The sequence below is a fragment of the Colobus angolensis genome, unplaced genomic scaffold (assembly GCF_000951035.1).
Source record: "Colobus angolensis palliatus isolate OR3802 unplaced genomic scaffold, Cang.pa_1.0 Scaffold202, whole genome shotgun sequence".
In the NCBI taxonomy this organism is placed as follows: Eukaryota; Metazoa; Chordata; class Mammalia; order Primates; family Cercopithecidae; genus Colobus; species Colobus angolensis.
In genome coordinates this window covers 3,166,907-3,188,807 of record NW_012115178.1, presented here as the reverse complement: position 1 = coordinate 3,188,807, position 21,901 = coordinate 3,166,907, and the positions used below count along the sequence as shown (strand labels likewise).

Here is a 21,901-nt window from a genome sequence, read left to right as displayed (position 1 = left end):
GCCAGAACTTCCAACACTATGTTGAATAGGAGTGGTGAGAGAGGGCATCCCTGTCTTATGCCAGTTTTCAAAGGAAATGCTTCCAGTTTTTGCCCGTGGAATAGGAATTTTTTAGATGCCCTAAGTTACATTGGGAGTGATTGATCATCTTTATTTTACATATTGTTTAAAAGTTTTATGTGGTCAGCTCTTTTTGCATTACACACATAGATTAGGAATTGTTTGCTGTATTATTCACTAAATGGGCAAGAAAAGGTCTGTATTTATAGAACTAGTCCATTGATTTTGAAACCTTTTTAAAGCGATGCCCTTTCTACTTCTGCCACAATTGAGAATTGCTGCTGAAGTTTGTCTCTTCATATACGGCACACCAGTGATAAATTAACTGAAGTTGCAATAGGAATACTTCCACCCTGGGTGAGGGAGTAATCTATGAATTATAAATAAGTTTCAACAGTCTTGTTTTTTAGTAAGGAATAATAAAAATTCACTTTTGCTCATAACCTAAGAAACAGGTTTATCTATTTTAGTGATTTGAAGGGCTAGCTATAGAAGCCAAAGTCAAGTTGATCATCCATTAGTGAATTACCAGAGTAGTGTACAGTAGTATTTCAACAGGTGGGTAGGTTTAATTGTTGGTATTTGAGATTTTACAGTAATGTAAGAAAAAAATGACAATGACAATGTTCCACAAAAGTTTCTGGTCTACAAAATTAGTTTTCAGGTTTTTTTTGACACATTCTGTATGTATAACGTCTATTTGAGTGAATAGGGATTTTGATCCTTTTTATTTTTTTTTTTGTTCTGAAAGGTAAAGCACTATTACAATTATCACAGCTATGAACTTAAATTAGTTACTATGCCATATCTCTGTAAGTGAAGGACTAAGCATGCAGTTTCCCATTTATGAGGTCAATTCAACATAACATATCAGAATGCAAATAAGTGACTGGTTCTTTAATGGAGGACTAACTGTGAATGTACTGTAATTTAAGAAGTTAACTATTCTTGATGATTAGCACTTAAACCAAACCATTTTTAGTGCCACATTACTTAGATCAATCTTGGCATAGCACTGTTGAACCATTTAGCTAAAGTATAATTTGGGATTTGTGAATTACATGGGAAATCTAAAATTTTGGATCCAAGTAATTTTAAAATGGGTGTGTAAATGTAGTTATGTGACGATATTAAAGCATCCCTTTTCCATTTAGGATAAAAGTAATTCTTGGTTTATATTCTATTTACAGATAGGTAATGAAGGTTTAGCTGCCGACCTAACTGACGATCCTGATACTGAGGAAGCACTGAAAGAATTTGATTTTTTAGTGACTGCTGAAGATGGTGAAGGAGCTGGAGAAGCACGGAGTTCGGGGGATGGCACAGAATGGGGTAAGATCATAAAGAAATAGAGGGTGGGAGGAAATCTAGCCCTTAATGATGGGTTATTATTAAATATTTTATGTGGAATGTGTGTATCAGTGTATGGTGGCAGTTAAACTGAGAGCAAGGGGAAGTGGTATTGAATAATAGCAACGTATTTTGTACCAAGTTATTTAAATTTGGTGACTAAACTGTTTGATATATATGGCTTTTGGTGGATTTTGATTTTTAGAATTTGTCTGGATTTAAAGTTGAAACATTTAATTGATTTGGAAATCCAATTTCTTTCCCTTTAGTAGATTTTTAAAAATGTATGTATTCAGTTTTGAACGTTCCCATTGTTTAATTTGATATTCTAGATTTAGGAAGGTTTAACACTTAGTGTGTCCATATAGTGTTATCTGACTAATTACCAAGAAAGAATAAAGCTACTCATCCTGAGTTATAGCTCTATATTGAGCATAATTTAATGAAGATACTACACTTTATTACCTATAATATTCAGTGTGCAAAATGTTAGGGCCTAAACTTTGGAAGTGGTACATTGTGCTAATAATGATTCAGCCATAACTAAGAGAAAACCATTCTCTATCTGTACATGGTTAAAAACCCCATTAGGAGGTAAAATACGTGTAAAAAATATTTTAAATGAATAGCTGACATCCTTATGTTTTTCCTAATAAATATGTTCATGCTTTCCCCATTTAATATCGGCATATTGTCTGGTAGGTAGAACAAAGTATGTTTACTGAGCTTTATTGGAGAAGGTTATTATTTATTTATTTATTTTATTATTATTATTTTTGAAATGGAGTCTTGCTCTGTCGCCAGGCTGCAGTGCAGTGGTGCAATCTTGGCTTACTGCAACTTTGCCTCCCAGGTTCAAGTGATTCTCCTACCTTGGCCTCCCGAGTAGCTGGGACTACAGGTGTGCACCACCACACCAACCTAATTTTTGTATTTTTAGTAGAGGCGAGATTTTACCATGTTGGCCAGGATGGTCTCTATCTCTTGACCTCGCGATCCACCGGCCTTGGCCTCCCAGGGTGCTGGGATTAGAGGCATGAGCCACCGTGCCTAACCTGGAGAAGGTTATTTTAATGCATCAAAGTTTTGCTTAATTACAAGCAAGAGGAATAATCGCTAGATTTTTTTTTAAAACTACTTTGATAGCAAACACTTGGCTTTTAAAAGATGCCTCATTTATGTGTTTAAACCAAATATTGCTAATAGCAAGAGAGAAAAAACCTAATACATAGTACATTTATTGACTATCTTGATATAAAAAAATGAATCAAGTACTTAAAAGATTTGAATTTTGCCACCAGTTTTCTTATTATAGTTCTTAAGCATTATTTTCAGACCTTCACTTCTTTCTTCTTCTAAATGGAAATAGAAGAGACACATTAATTCAAACATGAGAAAACTCCACAATTACCTTCTAGACTACATTTTTGTACTTACTATTTGAAAATGATTGTGTTTTAGAAGAGTACCTTTCTTCAAAATCAGCGTTGCTCAGGAGAAACAGTAAAAATATTTAACTTTTCTTTCAGCTTCTCTGTGCAGACATTCAATGTTGGAAATACCTTTTTCCAGTAATTTCAAAAGTATTGCTTTTTTCCTGATTGTTTTGTAATTATATAAATATATAATTATTTTGTAATACAAGTGTGTTTTAGAAAACTTAGAACCTACAAATACATGCGAAGATGAATATTTTTTATAAGTATGTGTATATATATTATTTAGTAAAATAAGGAGTTTTCTCAATGTTGATTTGTAATGCACACTTTTCACTTAATACATGGTTCTTCTGCATCCCCCCCACCCTTTTTTTTTAAACAGGATCTCGCTTTGTTGCCCAGGCTGGGGTGCCATGGTGCAATCTTGGCTCACTGTGACCTTCACCTCCCAGGCTCAAAGGGTCTCCCACCTCAGCCTCCTGAATAATTGAGACCACAGGCGTGTGACCACACCTGGCTAATTTTTGCCTTTTTTTTTTTTTTTTTTTTGGTAGAGACTGAGTTTGGCCATGTTGCTCAGACTAGTCTTGAACTCCTGGACTCAAGCAATCTGCCTGCCTTGGCCTCCCAAACTACTGGGATTACAGGCATGAGCCACCATGCCCAATCAGCATCATTTTTAGTAGCTGGATAACGTTCTGTCAATAATGTGCCATGATTTTATTTAACCAGAGCCCTATGATGCACATTTAGATTATTTTCATTAAAAAGAAAATGATCAAAATATTTATTGAGTATCTTTTTATCTAAATCTTGACACATACTTATTCCTGTTTCCTTAGCCTAAAGTTGCTAGAAATTTAGTCAAAAGGATAAAGAAAAAATTCAGGAATGTAATTGGTATGGAATGGCATTATTTCTTTGATAATAGTTCCCATATTATGTACAACTGATTGGTCCTTCTGTCTGAAGACTTTTGATTGTAGAGCAGAGTTTTAAGACAACTCTCAATACTTTGCTTTTTACTATCATTATTTGATAGTTCCGGTGTCTCCTATGTAAGTGGAAATAATCAGAAAGGTCTCTTACTTCCAGACAAGACGGAAATATTATCTTTAAAACATTTTAAGTTCTTGATGAGGGAAAATAACTCATTTAAGTACAAGATGGTTCAAATAGTTTTTTTCTGTGAGAAATGAAAACTGTCAAGTGATTTATGCAGTGTTTCCAGAGTTCTTCATCTCTACTCAACAAGATGTCATCGTCATTTTTTCCAAAGCAAAGACGATGAATATGCAAACACTCTTTATATTTATGGAATTCGTTTTCTAAAAATTTGAATATATTTATAAATAGGAAAGTGGTAGCTTTCAGATTTTTTTTTCTTTTTTTTTTGAGACAGTGTCTCACTCTGTTACCCAGACTGGAGTGCGATGTAACGATCTCGGCTCACTGCAACCTCCGCCTCCCAGATTCAAGTGATTCTCCTGCCTCAGCCTCCAGAGTAGCTGGGATTACAGGCGTGTGCCACCATGCCCGGCCAGTTTTTCTATTTTTAATAGAGACAGGGTTTCACCATGTTGGCCAAGCTGGTCTTGAACTCCTGACCTCAGGTGATCCACCTGCCACGGCCTCCCAAAGTTCTGGGATTACAGGTGTGAGCCATGATGCCCGGCCCAGATTTGAATTATTGAGTAAAAGAGCACTGATTTTTTAAAAATGTAAGTCTTGTCTTAATGAAACATACTCTGTAGTCCTTACATTAGAGAATCTGGTTTTTATTTTGTATATTAGCAATCAACAATTAACTTTGTTATCTCTCTCTGACTTTGAATTTTTTTTTTATCTTATGAAACCACTGCCTTCTGGCAAGCTTTCTAACTCTCTTTTCACTGTCATCTATGTTAGATAGTCTGAGTTTAATATTAGTGATTTTTAGTTCTTCTAATTATCAAAAACAATAGTTGGCATTTCTATTTTGCTTTTTCTTTCATGGAGACTAGGCATTTTAAGAATGTTCATTTATTGTCTCCTATCTTTGAAACTGATCTGTAGAGATTTATAGAACTACAAAATACAATTAGCACCTGAATGTTCGTACTTAAGTATAATGGATAAAGTATAAGTACATGCATAAAGTTAGTTACAAATTTATGCTACAGTTAATAGATGTGTATAATTCCTCTGCTTTGGCAATCAGAATTACCATAGTAGAATTTCATGTTTTTGTGGGTTTGAGCTGTCAGGAGTCAACTTTCTTATGCATATTTGTGTTTTCTTTTAGACATAAAAGTTACCGTAAATGATTCAACCTCATTTCTTGGTATTTTTTCCCCCTAGATTTTTTAAAAACAGGATTAATATGTAGAAGATTATGCTGCCTCTTCCCTTTTGTTCTTATCTGTTTCTTATAAGCAATATCAAACAGCTGTTACTTACCAGGCAAGTTTCAGGATGTTGTTTTTGCACATATGCATTCACCAACCTGTTCTTTGCACTGCCTAAATTTACCTTTGTTTTCTAGATTTGAGATTATCTTGCAAGTAATATATTTTCCTTAAGTTTATCCTTTTTTTATTCTCTATGCATTTTCACTCCACTCTCTTTGTCAACATTAGAGCTGTTCACAGTTTTATTCTCTCTACACAGGTCTTTTAGAAAACTGTTGGGCTCTTATTAAATTTTTCTCTTCTATCTGATTTCCTATATGAACTTTATACAACTTAAGTTTTTTTGGTTTCTTTGAGGTTTAAAAAATATTTGCTCATAATGTATCAATTTGTCTTGCTTTAAGTAGTTGAAATTAAGAATTGTTAACTTCATTAAGATGAGTGCAAATGATTAATTGTTGAGATCCCGTTTTTCTTAGTATATTCAATAAGTTTACAGAAGGATTCCTGATGCAGTGTGGTTTTCAGGAAACTTCATGATTTGAGTACATGTGAATTGAGTAAAGTGTATTTTCTCTTTACAACTGTATTACAAACAGCATTACAATTTGTGGATTTGACAGATAATCTTAGGTGTAAGTTTTAGTCATGAGTAACTTAGTTTCAAGTAATTCAAGTTAGCAAATTAATTTAAAGCTTAGGATTTAGCTTTTCACATACTGACCACCTGTGATCATAGGTGGTCTAACCATCAGGGAAAAAGTTACGACAATTGTAGCAGGAAAAACTCAAGGTACAGTAAATATTTGCATTTCTGTGTGCCATTCAAATATGAGAATTTCTTAAGTTTGGTACGTATAACAACCTATAAAGGAAGAGAACGGCTTTTTATGTCTACTTTATAGATTAAGTCAGTGAGGCCTAGGGTGGCTCATACAAAACTTGTGAGCCAGAATATACTGAATTATCAAAAACTTAACAAGTCAGGGTGTTAAACTTCCTTATAACGTGGCTGTTTTAAAACCACACAAAGGAAGGAAAAATCCTCAATATTTAAAATAAGTCTCAAAGACTTAATTATTTTTATGCTGCCTCTTTTTAATGCTGTTTTTCCTCTAGTTGACTATGAGTAAATTTTCTCAGGCACAAGTATTTAGTTAAATATGGATTTATTATTCAGCTAAAATAGCTGATGTAGCTTTAGCAGATGTACAGCAATGTATGTTTTCACTTCTCCATGCTGATCACTACTTTTATCCTGAAAAAAAAAAATCAATTTAAAAAAAATTCTTCAGTGGAATTTGAGTTTTGTTTTTTTGTTTTTTTGTTTTGTTTTGTTTTGTTTTTGTTTTTTTGCTAATCTTAGTTGTAGACCAATGGAAGAAGGTAATGAGATGTTGAACTATTTGGGTGGGTGGGGGCAGAGGTGGGACTTTCTGAATGCTTTGTATGGATTATTCAAGACATTGTATTTTTCAACTTATGTGTATTATATTGGACTAGAATGCCTCTCCATTAGTACAGTTAATCCTGTGCATGCAGAATCAGTATGACAGAAGGTGCATGAATATTTTCATCAATGAAACAGCACTTAACTTTCTAGCTTGCACTTTTCCGAGTAGTTCGCATGTATTTCATTCATTTGCTTTTATGATGCTGGCTGAATAATTTTTTATTAACATTTTTATAAAGATGCAGTGATCTATTTTTATAACATTAGATTTCTAATGTCAGTCTATTGAATGAATGATAACCTTCAAATTTGTGGTTCATGAAAATGAAGCACTATTTAACTGTTGATATTAAATGTTTAGAAACTTATGACATGGGCATTTAGAGTTTGAGTTGTGAATACCAGAACTGAGACTGCACCTTTAAAGTATTTTGAGTATATGCTATTAGTACATTTTTTTATGATTATGTAAAGCTATAACAGTTTACTGCCAACAGCTTGCATTGCCAACTGCTGATTTTTTTTCTTTTAATAATATGCTGCATGTAGATAAAGATGACCTCTCCCCAACTGCTGAGGTTTGGGATGTAGACCAGGGACTAATAAGTAAACTGAAGGAACAGTACAAGAAGGAACGAAAGGGGAAGAAAGGGGTGAAGAGTAAGTGCAGATTCTGACTATTATAATTTTTGTATACCAATAATTAAGAAAAAAATTATTCAATTCTGTTTTTTTGTGTAACTTAATTTTTTGTTTCAAAAAGGGGGCAACTAACTTTAAACTTTGTCTGTTGTATAATTGAAATTTGTTTGTATATAATTTAGGATGTGTTATCGATCAAGTAGGAAATCATTTAAAATATATGGGAAGGGTAAAGGATTTTGAGGATTGTTTTCAAGCTTTAAAAACTTTACCAAAGTGTTAGGAATATTGGCATTGGAATAAAAAATAAAAATTTGTTCAGAAGGGAGAAAAGTATAAATTTCTCCATTTGATAGAGTATAGCGATAAACAACTCATATCCAGGTTACATTTCTTAGTTTGGGAATCCTTACCTACAGTGAGTAGGAAAGCCCTTTCTGTAGTTTCTGCTTTCTGGTCTTAATCCAACCACAAACAACAGCAGCAGCAAGAAGAATCTCTTGGGTAGTATTTTTTGGCTACTGTGGTGAAGGAGACCAGGAGTGGGAGGTTAGTGGTGACACTAGGGTTTGTTTAGTTATTGCTGGGTGTCTTGGTGCCTGGAGGTATTTTTCACTGTGTTGTGTATTAACCAATTTACTTATTAAAATATAAATCCGCTACAGTACCTCTCTTAAAGTAGCAATTCATTTCCATTTGGTGGTGCAAACTTAAAAGTTGCTACATAAAAATATCTTCAGATCTATGACTGTTAACTAGAGAGACTTGAAACTTATTTTGGGACTCTTTTCAGCTGGCCATTGACCCCTCCTAGTCTAACATTTTGACTATATAAAGGAGAAAATAGTGTGAGAAAAAGGCAAAAACGATACAGACATTCTTTTTGTGTTTCTTTGGTGACAAATACATTAATATATAAAATGGCAGGTGTAATAGAAACATGTGCGAGTTTCTTTCAGTAAAACCTCTTTTGAGTGATTTCATTTACTGTGGAGGCTAATAAGTGAAGTTTTGGGGGTTTCACCTGTTACACAATTTTCTTTTATAACTTTATGATAGCTTTTGTTATTGCGTGTGAATTAAAAGACTATATAGTGAACTGCTTATTGTATTTAAAAACATTTGATACTGGGCTGGGGTTGTGTTTAGTTCTAACATTGTTTACCTATAACGCAAGCATTTTGAGTGTAAAAGTACGTTTGCATGATTGACTATTTTAAAATAGACAAAATGACATTAGAATTTTAGGGTTTAATTTTTTTTTTTTTTTGGATGCAGTCTCACTCTGTCGCCCAGGCTGGAGTGCAGCGGCGCAATCTCGGCTCACTGCAGCCTCCGCCTCCTGGGTTCAAGCGATTCTCCGGCCTCAGTCTCCTGAGTAGCTGGGACTACAGGCACATGCCACCATGCCTGGCTAATTTTTTGTATTTTTAGTAGAGACGGGGATTTACCACATTAGCCAGGATGATCTCAATCTCCTGACTTCGTCATGATCTGCCTGCCTTGGCCTCCCAAAGTGCTGGGATTACAGGCATGAGCCACTGTGCCCGGCCTAGGGTTTAATTTTTTTTGTTTTTTAAAGAAATAAAGTAGTTCATTTTACTAGTGGATTGCTTATTTTATATATAGTATCAGAAACTGACTAAATCTGCTGAAGATTTTTTTTTGGGAAATATTAGGTAATGTTGCTTCTAATTTAAGATGGAAGTATCCCATTTTCCCCCTCTGATAGACCTATATCTTTTTGAGTTCTACAAATAAGATGTAAGTCAAGGTCTTTTTTAGTTGTTGCTTTTAAACTTTTCTTTATAATATTTTTAATTAAAAAAAGTATGTTTAAGTGTGTTTAAGAAATATTAGAAACATAAACTAAAGCTGAATTTTTAATCCCTCATACAAATTTTAATTTTTTTAGAACCCAGTTTGGAGTGCAGTAGTGCAAATTATAGCTCACTGTAGCCTTGAACTCTCCTGCCCTCAAGATATCTTCCCACCTCAGCCTCCTGAGTAGCTGGGACTATAGGCACGTGCCACCACACCTGGCTAATATTTTATTTTTAAAATTTTTTTGTAGAGATGGGGGTTTCTCTGTATTGCCCAAGCTGGTCTCGAACTCTTGGCCTCAGGCCATTCTTCCACCTCAGCTTTTCAGAGTGTTAAGATTATAGGCATGAGCCACCATGCTCGGCCTTATGTTTTTTTTAATTGGACCTTAAAACACACAATATTATGATTTGCCTACTACCATCATAGAAAACATCATTTTATGTCAGCAAATAATTCCTTTGTATATGTTTGTGATTTTTTTTTTCTTTCCAAACAACAGAGAGGAACCCAGTATGTGAAATGGATGAAAGTGAACTACTTTTATTGAATCAGTACCTGGAGACCCCAAATTCATAACTTAAGGCTTTCATGTCTCAATAACATCTTACTATCTAGATGGGTATTCTGTTATTCAGCCCATTCCACTTTAATTTTGATTTCATATCTGTTTTTTCAAAAAAATGAATTTTGCTATATAATCATCAACATAACACATGCTTGTTATTCAGATAATATAAGAAGTATACAGGAACATAAAGAAAAACTATAAAAATCACCTGCAATCCTACCACTCAGAGACTATTTGGCATATATTCATCCATCTTTTCTTAAAAGTCTGTATACACAAAACCTCCTTCTTAATGTTTTAACTAGAATATTATTGTTGTAATTTAACTCATTATTTCTTAATGTTTCACAGTCATTTAAAATACAATTTTTGTGGATCTAACTTAGCTTCTATTAGTTAAACCTGTAGATTTGTTTCTAATTTTTAAACATTTTTTAAGTATTACTGTCTTTAAGGCTACTAATGTAAGTAGATATAGGGATAAGGTCTCTAGCAAAGTGTCTCAGGAAAGATAATTGAGAAATAAATTATGTTTCTTTTTTATGCTTCCTTTATGAAATTTTGTAAATTAAAAAATTTTTGCTCTTGAATACAGAATTCAGTGTGAAAATGTTGGCTCTGAATCCTTGCCATGAAAATAGAGTTTAAGAAAGTAAAAACTTTTTTTTCTGTTTATAGATCACAAACTTCTAATAATCTTAATTCAAATAACTCATCGTGTTAATACTAAGATATAATTTTACATGAAAAGATAATTCATGAATTTCTTAGCATTTCTATTATCTAGCCCATATTGTTATTCTGATGTTCTCTTTAGGTAGCTTTGTACAAGTTAGAATAATTCATTATCTGTAGTCTTTTGATTTCTTAAAAATTTTTTTTTTGCTTATAAATGACACATAATTATAAATATTTATGGGACACAGTATGACATTTTAATATATTTAAACATTGAATAATGAAAATGAGAGTAGTTAGCATATTCATCATTTCTTTGTGGTTACAGCACTCATACCCTTTTTTTCTAGCTATCTTGAAATATAGAATTCTCTTGAAATATATCATTAGCTATAGTCACCCTACTGTATAATTGAACCAGAACTTATTCTACCTATGTAAATGTAAATTTGTATACATTTACCAACCTTGATTTTTTTCTTTATTCCAGAATTTGTTAATAAGTCACACCTACTGAATTAGTATAAGCTTCTACAGGTTTTTCACTGCAGTGTCTTAGAGGGAAGAAAACTATTTGCTGACTTTACCATATGGAATCAGCAGATGTAATCCAGTATTTTTTCTTTTTCTTTTTTTTTGGAAGGGAAAGAGAAAAATGGCAGGAATGCTGACTTTTTAACTTTGTAAAGACCCATTCAAGATTTGACTTTTAAATGGAAAGGCTTCTAAAATCAAGTGCTAAATTAAAGTTTCTGTGTCTTCCAGCTTGTTCACTGTATCCCACTCTTCCTTTTTTTTTTTCTTTTTTTTTTTACCCTGCCCCCTGCAAGAGGAAAAGGGGTTAAAAGTGACAGCCTTGCCTTGGAATGTAGACCCACTTCAGTATTTCCTTCTCACTAAGTGAGATATACAATATAATTGAGATGTACTTTATCTTATTAATACTCTTAAGAGTCAATACCATGAAACTAAAGAGGCTTGATGCAGTTATTTTTGTCTCAGGCTTCACAGGGTTAAGCTTCCTTTTCCTTTTAACTTTTTATTTTGACATAATTTCTTACTTAAGAAAATTTTGTGAGAATAGTACAGAGAATTCCATATACTTTTTACCCAGGTTGCCCACCAAATGTTAACACTTTACCACACTTGCTTTTCCCTTTCCTTTCTGTAAATATATTCTTTTTTATTTATTTATTTTTTGAAACAGGCTCTCTGCTTCCCCAGATGGAGTGCAGTAGCACATCGTAGCTCAAGCAGTCTTTCCACTCCCGCCTCCCGAGTAGCTGGGACCACAGGTGTGCACCACTATGCCTGGCTAACTTTTACATTTTTTAATAGACAAGATGTTTTTTAATAGACAAGATGTATGTTGCCTGGGCAGGTCTCAAACTCATGGCCTCAAGTGATCGTCTCACCTCAACCTCCCAAAGCATTAAGATTTCAGGCATGAGGCTGGGTGCAGTGGTTCATGCCTATAATCCCAGCACTTTGGGAGGCCGAGGCGGGCAGATCACCTGGGGTCAAGAGTTTGAGATCAGCCTGGCCAACATCGTGAAACCTTGTCTCTACTAAAAATACAAAAAAAATTAGCTGGGCGTGGTGGCTCACACCTGTAATCCCAGCTACTTGGGGAGGCTGAGGCAGGAGAATCACTTGAACCCAGGAGACAGAGGTTGCAGTGAGCCAAGATCGCGCCACTGCACTCCAGCCTGGGCGACAGAGGGAGACCATCTCAAAAAAGAAAAAAAAAGAAAGATTTCAGGCATGAGCCACTGTACCTGGCCATGTATTTCTTTTTTTTTTAATAGTTCAGAAAAGTAAGTTATAGACATGTTGCTCTTTAAATATATTAGTATGTATTTAAACAAAGACATTCTGGTGTATGACCATAGTACAGTCATGAAAATCAAGAAGTAAACATTGATGCAATACTAATATCTAAGCTAAAACTCAGTTTTCTTTCACTTTTTAATAATTTCTCTTTTCTGTAATTTGGGAGGAGCTTGAAGTGAATCTTTTGTAAAAATGTTGGGCTGATAGCATTTTTCTAACTTTTTAAGGTCTCCATTTGTGCTGTATTTTATATCTTAGTAAAAACATGTAAATCAATGATTAAAAATTACATAGTGTGAATGAAGCATCTGAAATATGGAGGCTTTAGTTAGAAGCAGCTAAAAATCTTTTAAGACTTTCTTTGATATTTGTTACTCCTTTTCAACATGGACAGTTTAAACTGTGGATTATAATAATGTATTTTCCTTTGATAGGAGCTATTATTCTTATAGCCTGTTGTTACTCTTAAGCTATATTATACCTATAAAATTTAAACTTACCAATAAAAGATTATTTCGTTTCCTTTCTTGAAAAGATGTATAGGCTTTCCCCATTTTAAAAAATTCACATTTTGGGAATATGTGTTTGCATTCCTGGTTCTTAGTGAGTGGATTTATCTTAATTTTCCTAATTATTCTCATTTATCCTAACTTTTCTGTCTCTTCTATGTATAGAATATGATTTTTTTTTGCTATTTCCCTTCTTTCCTTTACTGGCATTGCAGAATTGCTATGCACCTTCTGGCCTGATTATCAATACATTTGAAACGGGGAAGTCTTGTAACTTTTTCAGCATTTCTTAAAAATCATAAGTGAGCTCCCCCAAGTCATTTTCTAATTTTTATTTTTAAAGTTTTGTATTAATATTTGTCGTTTGCTATTCCAGATCCAAGAAAACATGTTGTCAACAGGAAATCCAGTTTTTAAAAGTGTGACTTGAAGCCAGATATCCAAAATTAGGCATTTGAATACATTTAAGAAGAAATTACTCTTAAGTAGGCTTTTAAAAACACCTTTGCTCACACTACAGATTATCTGTGATGAGTAAGCTACTTCCGTTTAGCACATAGTACTAATTCGAAGAGCTCACAGAATAGTTATATTCTCTCTCCTCCCTCAAAGACAAAAACAAAATTGTTTCATAGAAAAGAGATGTTATTTTCAACTAGGCATGTGGTTTTATGTTTCTGACTTTAATTTCACTCTTTAAAAACAAACTATTCATGTCCTTTAACTCGGGATTTTTTTCTTTCAAGAAAATAACTTAGGTATTTTGCCTAGGATCAGAATGTATCAGATTGATACTCTTTAATCAGTACACTTTTTAAAACGGAAGAGTCATTTTGCAGCTGAAGTTATTTTTTCTTATTATTGTGATCTCATTTATTTAAGACAACAGTTGTCGTGTGAAAGCTTTAATTATAGAAAACAGAACAGATCTAGCAAACACGACTTAACTAAATAAGCTTATCTTTTCCAGATTGTTTGCCTCCTAACAGTTTTGCTTCAGAATATAAAAGTTGATCAACAAAGGGAGGGCTTATTTGAGAAAGGGAAAATGTTAGATTTATTCAAAAGTACTATTTTACTTACAGTGATAGAGAGCATAGGAAGATAAATTTCATGGCATAAGCGTGTATGTGTTAGAGTGGAATTTGAAAACATAACAGTAGTCTATAGTTTGGCTTACACATGACATAATTAGTATGTTTTTCATTGTGTCAGTCTGTTTAGAGGATTATGCATTTATATAGGACTTTGTATTTGTTAAGAAGTAGGTGGGTTGTTTTCACAGTAGTAGAAAAGTTTTTCTAGCTGGGCACGGTGGCGCATGCCTGCAATCCTAGCACTTTGGGATGCTTAGGAGAGAGGATTGCTTCACCCCAGGAGCTCAATACCAGGCTAGGCAGCATGGTGAGACCATCTCTACAAAAATAAAAAATACAAAAATTAGCTGAGTGTGGTAGTACATGACTGTGGTCCCAGCTACTCTGGAGACCGAGGTAGGAGGATTGCCTGAGTCTAAGAGTTCAAGACCAGCCTGGACAACATGGTAAGACCCTGTCTCTATAAAAATTTTTTAAAAATTAGTCAAGCTTGGTGGTATGTGCCTGTGGTCCCAGCTACTGGGCAGGCTGCAGCGGAAGGATCCCTTGAGTCCGGGAGGTCAAGAACCAAGGAGATCAAGGCTGTAGAGAGCCATGTTTGTGTCACTGCATTCTAGCCTGAGTGACAGGGCAAGACCTTGTCTCAAAAATAGTAACAAAAATTAAAAAATAAAAGTTTTTCTTGCTGTAAGAATTAGAAAAAGTATTTGTACTTGTATAAATTTCAGTTTTTATTTAATTAGTGCTTAATGGGCCTTCAAATATGCCTTTAAATATTGATATTAATATTGTCTAGTATCCTGTTATACCCCTACAGTTTTCTCATTGCTGATAAGACTTCACATTTTTTATTTGAAATTGTTTTGTTGCATTTATTATATTTAGAATATTGGATAGGTTTAGAAAGAAAATGAAGACATTAAATTTGCAGTTGAAAGATGCTCTACACAATAGAGTAAAGACTAAATTGTGAAATCTGCTGTCATCTTTTGGCAGCGTTTGAGAAACTAGGATTAGAGCAGGGAAGTTTCATCATTTCCTCAACTTGGCACTGTGTCACACTGAAACTATCTGGCTATAGTATGTAAATAATATTATATAATTTGGGATCCTCAGTTTGAACAGTAGCTTCCATAATATCTCCTAATTTCTTTCTCTTCTGTATCTCCCAGTTCATGTGTACAGAAAGACTTTGACTTTACATTATCTGTAACAAAACTTTATTATCTGTAACAAGCCTTTATTATGTTTCACATTAACTATCATATAATGAAATTATTTACAAGGTAGTATTTAATAAAGTCATTTTATGTTACGCACAAATAAGAGAACATTGAAAGATCAACAAAAGCTTTACAGAAGATATGAAACTGAAACTGATGTGGAGGAATGGGTAGAATTCAGATAGGCTGAGGTACATGTTAGAAGATTAGGAAGTGTGTGTGTGTGTGTGTGTGTGTGTGTGTGTGTGTGTGTAGAAAGCATTCTCACCTTTCTGAGAACGGGTGAGGACAAATATGACAAAATATGGCAGAAGTAAACTCAGTGAACACTGAAACTACATATGGAAACTGCTTTGACTGGAAAATGAAGGGAGTTTGTATTGTGGATCATTAAAAGATAAGATGGGGTATAAAAAATAGGATCAGATCATAAAGCATATGAAAGGTTAAGTACATGATTTTAGTTAACTTTGATCCAGAGTGTTGAAGTGCTACTTGTGGTTTCTTAGTGATGGGAGATATAATAAATGTGATAATTTTGGAAAATTAGTTGTACTATATTAATGTGATTGAAGGTAAATGGAGCTCAGAGATAGAAGAACCGATTGGGAGTCTATTGTAGTAATTCATAAGGTTGAAAGCCTTGATTAAAGTCAATAGAGAGATAAACTTGGAGAATACTTTAAAGGAAGATTCTTTTTTAAAAACAGCCCCCACCCTTTTATAATTTTACAAGTTGAAGAATTAAGATGTGGTTGCAGAATTTTAAGAAGCAAAATTAAACAAATGGTAGTGGTAGTCATACAAGTGGGAAAGTTAAAAAAGGGAGCTATTTTTTGAGAAAGAATAATGTTTATGTTCTTTTACGTTGAATTTAACTGGTGGTTGGATATCCAGTGGACAGTTTTTTGTTTATTGGAGAATTTATTTACAGTCATTTGTCTTTGGGGGGAATCCTCAGGTAACACTGAATTTCCTCATTATTGTTAGGAAATTCAGAATACATAACATATTACCTAATCCAGAAGTAGAGTTGTTTAAGCATTTCTAAGAAATTAGTAATTACTGTAAAATAGGACCAATAAATGTTTAAAAGTCCACCTATTTCCACTAAGTTTTACCATCTAATTGCCTGGCATTTTGTTAAGGATACATAGATGGGTAATAGTTCTTAGAGTTACTTACACTCAAATAGCCACAGTGAACTTAACATCCATTAATGATGACGTTAGTAAATATAAGGTCATAATGTTTGACCTTGGACTTACCCATTTTATTTTTTTAAACTTATGTAGATTATAAAGCATTGTCTTTTCAAAGTATTTTTTTCTGACATTCTTAAAACTTAAGTTTTCTTTCAAAATATATGGTTCAAAATGAATAATTCTGCTATTTCTAAATTTCAGAGTTAAAGAATATTCTGCAATACTACAGAAGCTTTTGAGTTTTATATAGTTTGGCCTGAATTATCCAGGCAACAGCCAAAATTCTTCCCTTATATTTATGGCTTATGACAGTGCTGACTTTCATATCATTTTGAGAAACTCAGAGATCTATCTCATGGATAAATCAGGTTTTTCAGATTTGGGAAAAGTGAGAAAAACATTTTGAAAGAAATTGGGGTTGATTTGTTAATGACAAATTTGTACTAACATGGCAGGAAAATATCCATGGAAACACCAGGTAAAGTTAATCGTTTGTTGCACCCTCATAAAAATTATTTGTACTTACTCCTTTGTTAACTTTTTTAAACAGTGAGTTATGTTGAAAAGCCCTTGTTTTATTCTTTATACTGGTAAATGTTAACCTTAAACACCAAAATTTTCCATTGTTTTAATGATACCTTCTGTGTCTGTGAGTTTACAGAACTTTAAAGAACTCTCTCTTAAGTATTCTATGGAGAGAGATATATATATGTCTTTAGAGAGAGAGATATATGTAATACATATATGTATCTTTATATATATCTCTCCACAGAAATAATAAATATTTAAACTCAATGTGTTTTGGGGGATGGTATGGAAAATGGAAGACATCTTTAATTTTCTGATATTTTAATAACTGAGACTTCTTAATAGTCTGTTTTGTTAATGAACTGGTTTTAGACGCTACTGGCAAGTCAAGCGGTAGCCATTAAATGAACCTCTACTGCTGACATTAATTTACAGGGGCCAACAGGACAAAACTCTACGACATGATAGCTGATCTGGGAGATGATGAGCTGCCCCACATCCCTTCAGGAATCATTAATCAGTCTAGGTCAGCCTCTACTAGAATGACTGATCATGAAGGTGCAAGAGCAGAGGAAGGTACAAAATTTAGCTACCACGTTTATTTACATTTCAGAAGACCTTAAATCCAAATCACATCTTAATATTGCAACTAGGCTACTGTTTCAAATGTTGATGATCATTTTATGTGATCTTTAGAGAAGGTGTTGGGCAAGCTCTTGATGTAATTAATTTAGGGATTTTGACATTTCTGGCTTCTATTTCTTCATATTTTGTTTTCGTTTTTAATGTGAGGAGGAGTTGTTTCCATTATAGGTGAATTCAGAGTCTTTTCTTCAACTTTAACTACAGATCCAGTAATGGGAAAATAGTAATTTACAAAAACAAACTTAATACGTGTGGAAAAAGCTGCTCATTTTGTCTTATTGCTTAAATTTAGCAGCTAATAATAATTACCACTTACTAGAAGACAGCTGTGGTGCCAGGCATTGTGCTTGGAACCTTTTTTTTCTCCGTGAGACTGAGTCTCACTCTGTCGCCCAGGCTGGAGTGCAACTCACTGCAACTTTCACCTCCTGGGGTCAAGCGAGTCTCCTGCCTCAGCCTCCCAAGTAGCTGGGACTACAGGCGCATGCCACCATGCCTGGCCAGTTTTTTGTATTTTTAGTAGAGACAGAGTATTACCATGTTGGCCAGGCTGGTCTCAAACTCCTGACCTCAAGTGATCCGCCTACCTTGGCTCCCAAAGTGCTGGGATTACAGGTGTTAGCCACAGTGCCCAACTTGTTACTTTAAATATATATTACTTTAAAAAATATATGTAACTGTTGCCTCAATTAATCCTTTGAGAATAAGGCAGTATCATTATTCTTTAACTTGGTAGCAAGTATATGCTACCTAGTAATGAATTTTATAAAATTTGCCTAAACCAGAAATGTGTAGGAAATGAAAGTACTACTTAAACATTTTTTCCAAAATTGATTTTGGCCAAAGATATGTAGGTATACTTGAATCATTTATAACTCTAAGTCTAGATGTTTATAAGTGTTGAATCTGAGTTTTTAACCGAAGATTATTGTGACATATGAGACACAGTAATTTGGTATATATATTAAATTTCATTGATGTTACTACCTTTGCTGTGTAAAGAGGATTTGTTTGATGTCCCAGTCAAAAAATTTTAAATGCATCTTGTTCCCTTTTAAGATTTCCCTAGTGGCACAGTTTCCTTACAGTTAAATAAGTTTGCATTTTTTTCCCTCTCATAATTTACCATTTACTTCACTCACCTTAAAAAGAAAATCACTAAAATAACAGTCATTCAAAGCAAAATGAATGAAAAATAAAATAGTGTCTGTTAATTTTTTCAGATCTCATTTCCACTATTGAGATATATTCCTGTTTTACTTTAGAAGTATTTTCTAAACTACACATAGCAACTCCTTTTTTTTTTTTTTTTTTAATGCATTTAGTGGTGATTTTGCTTCGTTTTTGGTCTGTTTTGCCAAATATGCATAGCACAACTTGCTACAATTTTTGTAATTAATGTACGTTTAAACTGCAAGTTTTGCAGTTTAGGGCAAACTCATGTTAGCAGTGTGAACCCCTTTAAATGTTTCAAACCAGTGACTTATGGTTAAAGCCAGTCAAGGCACACTCTACACAAAAACCAACTTAGAGCTCTCTGTGTGTTTGTTTATGTGTTATGTGTGTGTTTTAAAGAAAGAATATAGGTCAGTGATCTGTTTCTTGATGCTGGGAGGAGGGCGAGGGGAGAGATTTGATAAGTGTGAACTTCATTACAGTTTTTGAAGTGTCGATCTTACTAGAATTTGTTACTTAAAGAGATGTGAGTTTGACTTCAAGCTAAGAAGGCAGCTTTGGAGTACATAATCTCTTTATTTTCAGTGGCAGTGTCCAACTTCTTTACTTTTCAAGTCCGTGTCCTACCTCATTTTGTAAAGAACAATGTCTGTTTTCTAGGAGTGGTACTTCAACATTACAGTCTTCTAGACTGTTGTTACTAAAGACTTGAGACATACCATGTTGCCCATGGTATAAATGGACTCTGTTACCTGGACTAAGTTCTTGGGAAAAATAGTTCAATATGCGAGCTACAGGTTTTCTTCATGATAAGTGTCCATCAAAAGGAAGATTAGTTATAAAAATCTGAAAAAGACCTTGTATTTTATAGACCCGTTATACTAGTATTGTTATATTACTTGATGAAATCCTTCTTAGGCCTCCTATTAAAATGTGTTATAATTTCCATCATTAAATTAAAAACTAGGCCAGGCATAGTAGCTCATGCCTGTAATTCCAGCACTTTGGGAGCCCAAGGCAGGAGGATCACTTGAGCCCAGGAATTCAAGACCAACCTGGGCAACATAGCAAAACCCTGTCTCTATTAGAAAAAAAAAACAAAGATACCAAGACTACTTTTTTAGGCTGGTTAAAATAATTATATTTTTCTTTGAATTACTAATGACATTTTATACTATGGGTAATATTACCATTAATAAAATGAATTTTTAGGATATAAATTAATTCCATCTGCAGGGAAATAAGGATAAACAAACGAGTAGCTGCTGTGATTACCATATGCCACAGTGATGGGTAATATGGAAAGCAGAGGTAATAGTGTAAAAGAAGTTTTACACATATATATGTAAATACTGAGTAAGCAGAATAGCTTGCAATATCTACATAAATATGTCATGAAATATATGTGTGTATATAGAGAAAAGGATAGAAATATGGTCATATGATTAATTAGAAATGAGTATAATACTGATTTTTTGTTAAGTACAATTAATCCAAAACTCGAGTAAAACTAACATCCAGTCACTTAGGTTCACATGCTCCTAAATTGGTCAGTGGCTGATCAGAGATTGTCCTGCAAAATAATTTGTTAAAGTTATTTTATTGGACTTTTAAGATTTGTGTCAGTGAATGTTTGTATAATTGTGAGTGGGAAGAACTGTGGCATTTTAGAAACAAATTATGAGCTTAAAGTAAAACTATTTCTTTGTCTAGAGAAAAATGCTCTGAGTAAATGTTATCTAATGACTTTTATGTAATTATCCTTAAACATAAGTTTAAATTATTGATTTTATAGTTTTTAGCTGCTTCTGGTATTGCCAATAACTGCATACTAATAATTTGTAGGAAAAGATCAATGCTACAGATTATTCAGATTCAATAAGTGTCATAATTGAAAGATTAAATACTACTTAGGGTCTCTATGTATATATTTTCTGTCAGGTGCTTTCAGATTCATTTTAGATCAAGTAACGGAATCAGAGCAGCATTTTAGAACCCTATTGAGTCAGATTATATAGCTTACTTTGATAGGATACAATAATAAAATAAGATGTTTTAAATAAAGATGAATTTTATTTTGCCGTAGTATACATATATGAATTATATCTTCTCAGAATTATTTCCAGTAGTGTTAGTGATGACTGTCAAGTTTCATTACAGCTCTTGTGTTTCCTGTAGCATATTTATATCATTTTTCATGGGAATTTTTTAAAAATTGACAATCAGCTTAATTTTTTGTATAATGTTTCCCTTTTAAATTTGCTCATGAATTTTAAGTGTGTTTTAATACATTGAGTTTTATATTATAATGATTTATTTCTCCCTTGTTACCTTAATGTTAAATTTTTGCTTTCAAAGCATGTTTGAAATGATATTGAAGGTTGTTGCTTAAACTATGACTGTTACAACAAAATATTTAGATAATAGTTATTCAATTATGGCAGAGTTTAATTGGTTAATAGTATGTATAGAAAGGAAAACACATTTTAAATGATTGGAACTGCTAATATTAACATGAAAAGCTGTAATAATGCACATGATATATAGTCGAGAAATCTAAGTGAAGCTCAACCTGAGTTTAGTTTGAAATTGAAATGGCACATCTGATCAGAAATTAAAACTCTGTGGTCAAGATTAGTTGCTTCATTTTAGAATGCCATGGTGACTAGAATGGGACATTAAAATAAAAATCATAGTCAAAGCTTTAAAGCCGGAAGACAGGCTGGACGCGGTGGTTCACGCTTGTAATCCCAGCACTTTGGGAGACCGAGGTGGGCGGATCACTTGAGGTCAGGAGTTCAAGACCAGCCTGGCCAACATGGTGAAAGCCCATCTCTACTAAAAACAAAAATATTAGCCGGGCGTGATGGCTGGCACCTGTAATCCCAGCTACTTGGGAGGCTGAGACAGAATTGCTTGAACCCAGGAGGTGGAGGTTGCAGTGAGCCAAGATCGCACCACTGCATTCCAGCCTGGGTGACAGAGAAAGACTCTGTCTCTAAATAAATAAATAAACAAACAAACAAACAAACAAAGTAGGAAGATGGTCTGAAGACCACATGGATTAACCTCTTTATAGAAAGGAAACTGATGTTGGTGGAAGAACTTTTTCCTAGACCATTGCTGATACTGAAGGAATCTGAACAATTAAAGCTTCCTTCTAGTGAACTGATATAGTATATAGCTGACTGTAAACCATTTACATTTCAGTGTTTATACTAGTTTTTATCAGGGACTAGAATGCCTAGTACTTCTTTAGAAAGCAAAAGGGCTTAGCA

General features: G+C 33.7%; 1 protein-coding gene across 2 annotated transcripts in view; it reads left to right on the top strand.

The window, feature by feature from the left end:
- Positions 1-21,901, top strand: part of STRN3 (striatin, calmodulin binding protein 3) — a 145,701-nt gene that overhangs the window by 103,565 nt on the left and 20,235 nt on the right. The window contains exons 7-9 of one of the 2 annotated variants that reach the window (XM_011941851.1): positions 1,251-1,392; positions 7,242-7,352; positions 17,238-17,378. In XM_011941851.1, the coding sequence (XP_011797241.1) occupies positions 1,251-1,392; positions 7,242-7,352; positions 17,238-17,378 (394 nt within the window). The remainder of the gene's footprint in view (positions 1-1,250; positions 1,393-7,241; positions 7,353-17,237; positions 17,379-21,901) is intronic. The other variant, XM_011941852.1, reaches the window with a different exon arrangement.